Raw genomic sequence first — 8328 nt, 5'->3', positions numbered from 1 at the left:
GGACAAGCACCCGCCAGCAGGTTCAGTGTGTCCCAGTTTCCATCCCATACAAAGGGATCTGGAAATTTGGGGTGAAAACCCACATGGGGTGGGCAAAGCACAGCCTGGGCTGGTGGTTTAAGCAGAAATGGGGAAAAGTTGTCCCTGCCTGTGGGATCTGTGCCTCAATTTCCCTTGGCAAAGAGGGTTCCTGCAGCCTGTCAAAGCCTGGAGAGGGGACTTCTTTGCACCCCAGTGGGATCTTCCTTTCAGTGCCGTTTTCCTTCCCCCCCCCCCCCCCCCCCCCCCCCCCCCCCAGTTTTCAGTGCCTTTATCTCTCTCTCTCCCTGTTACCCCCCAGCCTTTAAAGTCTGAAGCTCTCTGAGGTGCAGGAGGGCAGCGGGGCTGTTTGGGGGCGGGACATCTCCAGCTCTCTCCTCACTCCCTTTCAGCGAGCGACATAAAGAAAAAATAATAATAAAAGAGGGGGAGGGGGGAGTGGGAAGGAGAAAAGAGGGGGTGTTGGGGGTGCTGCTTTCCCGGGGGGGCGCCGGGCAGAAGGGGTGGGGAGAACTTTCCTCGCAGCACCATCCCGGCCGGGGCTGAGGAGTTTGCAAACAAGGAGGAGCAGCGAGTCCCTTCGGTGTCATTGGAGGAGGCTTTTTCCAAGGAGCTCATAAATACGGGAGAGGCCGGGCAGGAGGCTGGGACTGCGCGGGGACCCCGAGGGCAGCGCGGCGGGGCCGGGGGGGCCATGGCTGCGCTGCTCAGCACATTCCCCTGGCCGGAGCGGCTGGAGGGGGACACGGGCGAGGGGCTGTCCCCAGGGCCACCCCCCCGAGCGTCGCAGGGCGAGAAGGGCTCCGAGAGCCGCATCCGCCGGCCCATGAACGCGTTCATGGTGTGGGCGAAGGACGAGAGGAAGAGGCTGGCGGTGCAGAACCCCGACCTGCACAACGCGGAGCTCAGCAAGATGCTCGGTGAGCAGCGCGGGGGGCGCGGGGTTGGGGAGGGGGGAAATCGGGGACCCACGCGGGCATCCCCGGGGGTGCAAACCCTGCCCCGATCCGGTGGGAGCACAGGGGCACCCACCCGGCCATCCAGGGGGATTCAGTGCCCAGGGGCACCCAGCGGAGATCCCTGCGGGTGCAAACCTTGTCCGGATTCGGTGCCCATGAGTCCAGCAGGGCATTCCCGGGGGTGCAAACCCTGCTCGGATCCGGTGCCCCGAAGGGAGAACACGGGCACCCACTTGGCAATCCAGGTGCAAATCCTGACGGGATTCGGTGACACCGGAGATCCCTGCGGGTGCAAACCTTGTTCGGATTTGGTGCCCATGAGTCCAGCAGGGCATTCCCGGGGGTGCAAACCCTGCTCGGATCCGGTGGCCCGGGAGATCCGGCACCCACCCGGGATTGGGATGCACACCCTGCTGGGATCCAGCGCTCCGGGCTTGGTCCTCAGGAGTGAAAACCCGAATTCAGTGCATTGGGGTGGGGATACAGACACTCTCCTGGGTGCAAATCCCCTTCTGATCCAGCGCCCCGGGTTAGGCACCATGCACCCACCCGGTCATCCCGGGGTGCAAATCCCACCCAGATCCAGCGCCCCGGATTGGGAATGCCAGCTCCACTCGCCATCCCTGGGGGTGCCAACCCTGCCCAGGTGGGGACCCGGTCTGTCACGCAGCAGGAGGGCGCCCCTACACCTTTCTGGGTGGTTTTGGGGTGCAAAGCCAGCCCGGGTGCAGCACTCTGGGGCTGCAATACCTGATGGAGTTTAGCAGCACCATGCACCCACTGTGTCACCCACGGGGTCCCACACTGCAGGTGTGCAGCCTCTCCTCGGGGTGCACAGCCTGATGGTGTCCTGCACCCCAGGGCACAGGCACCCTGCCACCCCTCTGCTGCAAGCCCTGAGGGTGCTGCCCTGCTCTGCAAGGAGGGACCCCCCAGTTTTCCTGGCCTGTCTTTGCTGTGCCACTTTGTGCCAGTATTACATGTCTGGGGGCTGTGTGTGTGTATTTCTGCTGTTACTTTTGGGGGATCACATCCCATTTTGAGCACACATTTGTTTCCCACTCCCCATCTACTATTTCTCTCTTCCTCCCAATCCCCATTTTGATGTGAAACTGAGAGGACAAACCAAAATTATCAGCCCAGGCAGCCTGAGAAAGAGCTGCCCGAATTGCAACACAGCTTTGCTGCCCAACCTCTTATCCAAAGTTTGTGTTTCCCTGGACAGTTCTGTGGTGTTTTCTTTGGTGGTTTGGGTTTTCTCCTCGCTGCTTTGCCATGCAGCATCTCATCTTATTAGTGTTATTTCTGCTGTCTCAGGCCATGGGAAGGCATCAAAGGCTTTGATGTGTATCCTCTTTTCTCCCCCTTACCCTGAGGAGCAGCCTGGGACAGCCTCACTGTGGGATAAACCCCCCCTGCCCAATGCTGCTTCTCTATGCTGTGTCTTGGGGACATTTTATCTCAAACAGGGAGGCACGAGGTCATAGGATTACAGAATCATGGAATGGTTTGGGTTGGAAGGGACCTTAAAAAACATCTAATCCATGGGCAGAGACACCTTCCACCATCCAGACCAGCTGTCACAGTGCCCAGTTCTCCTTGTGCCCTGCTGCAAGTCCTGGCAGGGCACACACTGGGGCACCTTAAAGGACAGCACGTCCTGACCTCTGCTCAGCCAGGCACGGCCTTGGCTGTCCCTGCTCCACAGGGAGATGGGAGAGTTCATCTGCCTGGATTTATTTACTAACCCCAAACCCACCTTGTGTGGGGACTTGGGATGAAGGGAGTCAGAGACTCTTTAGCCTCAATTCCCCCCTTCTTCTCCCACCCCTGTGGTGTTTTTGGGATGTGTGGGACACTGGGCACCCTTGGGAGGCTGTGGGTGCTAAGGGAGCGTGTCCTCCGTTTCAGGGAAGTCCTGGAAGGCGCTGAGCCTGTCGCAGAAGCGTCCCTACGTGGAGGAGGCCGAGCGGCTGCGGGTGAAGCACATGCAAGACTATCCCAACTACAAGTACCGGCCCCGTCGGAAGAAGCAGGTCAAGCGCATCGGGAAGCGGGTGGATCCCGGCTTTCTGCTGGGCAGCCTCACACGGGGGGACCAGAACTCTGTGCCGGAAAAGCAGACCTGCAGCCGGGCCGGGGGGGACAAAGAGGGCCCGGGTGAGTACCCCCCCCCGCCCGGGGCTGCCGGCAGTGCGGGCGTACCGGGAGCCTCCAGGCAGCAGTGGCAGCAGCACCAGCGTGGACACCTACCCCTACGGGCTGCCCACCCCGCCGGAGATGTCCCCTCTGGATGCCATAGACCCCGAGCAGAGCTTCTTCTCCTCGCCTTGCCCCGAGGAGCATCACCGCTCCCACCTGGCCGGTGCCACCTTCTCCCCACCGGAGTTCGCGGGTGGTTCACTGCCCTGCGGCCACCACGCGCTCAGCCCCATGCCACCGCAGCCGGCCACCTGCATGATCCCCCCGGCCTCCAGCTGCCCTTCCCTTCCTCCTCCTCCTCCTCCTCCTCCCAGCTACTACACACCCGCCTTCCCCTCCCTGCCCCCTCCCAACCTCCATGCCCACCTGGGCCAGCTCTCCCCGCCGCCCGACCACCACGGCTTTGACACCTTGGACCAGCTGAGCCAAGCGGAGCTGCTGGGGGAGATGGACCGCAATGAGTTTGACCAATATCTCAACAACCCCGGCCACGGTGACCACCACCACCACGGAGGGGCCTTGGCCAACGGGCATATCCCAAGCTCTGGCAGCTCCCACAGCTCCGAGAACAGCCTCATCTCCGTCCTGGCTGATGCCACAGCCACCTACTACAATAACTACAGCGTGTCTTAGGAGCCCAGCCGGGGCCGCCTGGAGTGGCCCAGGAAGGACCCGACACTGTTCCGAGGCGTTGCTCCCTCAGGGTGACCGAAGCACAAGGCCCTGGAGTCTCCTCGGTGCTGTAGGTAAAGGATTTGGGTTGTTGGGTCACCACCGTGCAAAGCCTGGAGTGCTCTGCTCCCACCGTGGCCAGGGGGCACTTCCCGACGCCAAAGCCCTTTGGCCAAGTCCCTCTTCCAAAGCAGGGATGCTCCTGGGAGCACAGGAAGGCTGCCCTTCATTTTGGGGTATCCCCAGCACTGCTTTGGAGTCAGGAGTGCTGCAGCACCCCGCAAACATCAGGTCTGAATTCCCCCTAGAAGGGGGAAAGGCAGGGATGGGAGAAGGGAAGATTTTGGTGAAGGTCCATGAGCTGTGTTTGGGTTCTGGTGGTGGTGTTGCTGCCTGACCACCCTGACCTGCCTGAGCACTCCAGTGGGGATTAAAGCCCACATCCCCTGCCCCAGAGCATGGATTGGGGGCTTCATCCCTTGGGAAGCCCCAGAGGGGACGGGACACCAGCCAGGAGAGAGCTGAGCCTGTTCTGGAGTGGGGTGAGATCAGGGCTTGGAAAGGCAGGATCCAGCCGGCATCCACCCCGGATGGGAGCAGGTCCTGGGATGAACATTTTGGCCAAGAGGTGATGATGTAGCAGACACTTTTTTTATCAAACATCCTTTGAAAGGGAAGGCTCCGTGTTTGGAGCCACAGTGCCCAATGCCTCTCCTAACTCTGGCGTTCTATTGCTTGTAATAAAGCTGTACATTGATTTATTCCTTCCATTATTCCTCCTGCCCCCCCACCTCGGATTTTGTATTGCTCGAGTTCTCTTCCTTTCCATAAAAATGAAGCTTTATTTTAAATCAGTTATATGACATGATTAATCTTAGTGTTTACTGTATGGCACTTGGTAATGATTAGTTAGTAACGTGGTTATGATTTTCTGGTTTCAGTCCCCAAAATGTATTAATAATAATTGCAAAGAAAACTTTTAAAAAAACCCCAAAAGTTCGTTGGTTTTTAAGCTAATACATTCCATCTCTTTTGTGTGACTCTATGCATTTTGAATGAGTGTAGATACGAGTTTGCATAAAATATTTAATTTAAATAAATGTTTTTATATGATGATTGTTCGATGATTTAAATTGCTGTTGCTATTGACAACAGTTTTCAAAACAGAAACATTTCCCGTGCAAGTGCTATTTTTTTATATTTTTGTTGTCATCATTGTTGTTGGTATTTTCAGCCAAATTTTTCTACTTCCATTTTTTTATAAATAAAACAAAGATCTGTGGTTATCTTTACAAATTGTGGATTGCTTTCTAACAAACAGACTCAGGGCATGATGAGTGCCTACCCTCACTTTTCATGGAGTGTCTTGAGGCTCAGGTCACTGTGCTGGCCTTGATTCTGCTTTTGCCATCTCTCAGATGTGATCTTTGTAATCCTGTTTCCATATTACAGTGAAGTCAGAAGCTTTGCCTTTGGTGTCTTGGTGAGCACAGATGATGTTGCCAATTTATGGAGTGCCTGGAGCGTGGGTTTTAGTTGCATTTAAGGTTCTCTTTTCTTTCACAGTTTGGGTAATTCACCTTTTAAGGTGTTCCACAGTGTGGGGATCTTGAAAAGGGTCCTCATTTCAGGTGCAGATCGAGGCAGTGAGGCCTCAGAAATATGTGGGGGTCAAATTTGGGGAGGCACATGAAGGTGATGTTGAGTGATGGTCTTCAGGCCTGACCAGGAAAGAGAAAATCTTAACCCATGTTGTTGTGGAAAAGCATCACAGCCTGCTCTTGCCAGACATTAAATCAGGCTGTGCCCCTGCTGTCCTTGAGGTTAAGCCAGGCACAGAGAATCCCAGAGTTGTTAGGGCTGGAAGGGACCTCTGGAGATCCAAGGCAGGATAAACATCTCCCAAGGCAGTGTCTCCCAGGCTGGGTCCTCCTGCTTGGCCCCAAAAAATGGAGGAGCACGTTTCCTAGTGCACTTTATGGTGATGCCACCTCTGTGTGGTGGCTGGGAGGGGTCTTCAGGGGTCACCCAACCCAATCCAACCCAATCCTGTCCCTTGTCTCCCATAAATGACATCACTGATCCACAAAGCCCATGATCCCAGAAGGTGGAGGCTGTGTGAGTATTTGAGGAGGCACAACATGACCCTGTCCTGTTCTCCTTCATCCCCCACTTGTATCCCCTGGATTCAGCTCTCCCATCCTGCCTCTTCCTTCTTCCATCTCTCAGACATCCAAATTCACCCTTGGTCTTTCCTTTTAGAAAGGAAACGGATGCCTTGGGGTGTCCTGCCAGCCCCAGGTGCTGTGGTGGCTCCCTGACTGGGGTGGCTCAGCCCAAATGTGACTCTTCCAAGAGGATTTTGGAGCTGGAGGGAGGGAGGTGCCAGGATCCTGTTTGGCCTCTCTGCCCAGCAGCGTTGACTCACGTGGGACCATGCCAAGAGCAGGAGTGGGGCTGCTTTCCCCTTCTCCATCTCTCCCTGCAATCCCTGTGGTGCCCCAGGCCTGAGAGACAGCAGAGAATGGTGAAACTGCCCTGGGAAGGAGGTTCGGCTGTCCCAGCTTCCTCAGAAATTCAGCTCTGGTTATTGCCACCAGCCTGATGTGGGATGTCACATTCTTATCCTACAGGACCCTTTCTCCAGGACATTGGCTGCTCCTACTGGCCCTTCTCCTTATTCCCATGCCTTGAGCAACAATGGGATCAACTACACCACCCTATGGGCCTTTTCCCTCCTTGCTTTCATCCCATGCAGGGCTGCTGGAAACAAACCCAGAGTCTGATTTCCCCAGGAAAAGGGGAAGAGGTTTCTCCACACACTCCATCCCCAAGGAACCCATCATGCCCGGATGAACGGAGATCCCCACCAGCCAAGCTTGTCCCCACTTGCTCAACCCAGAGCCACGTGAGGAGAGCTGGGAGCTTGTCCCTGTGCTCTCTGCACGCCAGGAACAGCTACAGGCCCCAACCGGGAGCTGGGGCCCCCCGAGGGCATTTGGAGCCGCAGCCAAGGCAAGGTGCGGCTCCCTGGGAGCCACGGCCAGATCCAGGCACACGCCCAGCGCCCGGAGCAGCCGGCTCCCACCTCCAGGACACTGCAGCTGAGAGCAGATTCAGGAGCTTTCCATCCCTCTGGGGGGATGGAAAATGAGGTGCTATGGGTCAATCCCCCCTCTAGCCACAGCAATTTTTTCCCTGGATCCGGGCATGCGCCCAGTGCCCAGAGCAGCTGGTTCCCACATCCAGGACACTGCAGCTGAGATGAGATTCAGGAGCACCACCTCTCCTCTGGGGGGATGGAAAATGAGGTTCTATGGGTCAATCCCCTCTACCCACATAAATTTTTCCTGAGAGCCACAGCTGGATCCAGGCACGCTCCCAGTGCCCAGAGCAGCTGGCTCCCACCTCCAGGACACTGCAGCTGAGAGCAGATTCAGGAACACCAACCCTTCTCTGGGGGGATGGAAAATGAGGTGCTATGGGTCAATCCCCTCTACCCACAGCAATTTTTTCCCTGGATCTGGGCACGCACCCAGTGCCCAGAGCAGCCAGCTCCCATCTCCAGGACACTGCAGATGAGGTCAGATTCAGGAGCACCACCCCTTCTTTCCATCTCTAGGGGGATGGAAAATGAGGTGCTATGGGTCAACCCCCTCTACCCACAGCAAATTTTTCCCTGGATCTGGGCACATGCCCAGTGCCCAGAGCAGCCGGCTCCCACCTCCAAGACACTGCAGTTGAGATGAGATGAGATTCAGGAGCACCAGGAGCTCTCTTCTCTGGGGGGATGGAAAATGAGGTTCTATGGGTCAATCCCCTCTACCTACAGCAATTTTTTGGGATTCAGGGCGTTGCTGCAGGGAGCAGATGGAAAATAAGTGGCTGGCAGAGGTGGGAAGGAGTGGTTTTGCTTGGAGAGTGGGCATCCATATAAAAGACTGCTGGCCATGGGCATTTATGGATGTTGGAGGGGGTCTAGACCCCAAGCAGGATTTGTTCTGCATCAGTCCTGGACATGTTTCTCCTCCCTCCCCATCCCAAATCCAGGAGCCCATGGCTGTCTCTGTCCATGCTGAGGAGTCTTGTGGTTTATGGCCTGCTGTCCTCAGCCTGGGAACCAACAGGAAAATCAAATCAGGGCTGCAGGAAGGGATAAAACAGCCTCACACCACACTGGGCTCCTCTCAGGGGTGTCAGCTTGGGCCAGGACAGGAGTATCTCCTTGCCACGAGGTGAGCAGGGTGTGATCCCTCTTCCCCTGGTGGCCTTGGCCAGCCCTTGGCCCCCGTGGCATGGGGAGCAGGGATGAGGTCACCTTCCTGCAGAGCTGGGATTTGGGCTGGCCAGGAGCTGCCTGCCCTGTGTGTCATGCCCTGGGTAATTTCCCTTGCATCCCTTGAGCAGGTGTTGACTCCTCTGTGCTCCCTCTGCTTGTCCCAGTGCCACTGGACAG

The 8328-nt window shown here is 56.7% G+C and overlaps 1 protein-coding gene across 1 annotated transcript; it reads left to right on the top strand.

Annotated features, from left to right (window-relative positions):
- Window positions 1-733: 733 nt before the first annotated feature.
- Window positions 734-5110, top strand: SOX7 (SRY-box transcription factor 7). Its single transcript, XM_054291702.1, is given in 3 exon segments — window positions 734-959; window positions 2910-3166; window positions 3168-5110. Coding segments are annotated over 3 exon segments (1149 nt in total). The 3' UTR covers window positions 3834-5110.
- The last annotated feature ends 3218 nt before the right edge of the window (window positions 5111-8328 follow it).

Source organism: Melozone crissalis, unplaced genomic scaffold (assembly GCF_028551555.1).
Source record: "Melozone crissalis strain CALT ecotype California unplaced genomic scaffold, PUWL_Pcris_2 ptg000106l_1, whole genome shotgun sequence".
Lineage (NCBI taxonomy): Eukaryota > Metazoa > Chordata > Aves > Passeriformes > Passerellidae > Melozone > Melozone crissalis.
This window is presented reverse-complemented; position numbering and strand designations above follow the sequence as displayed.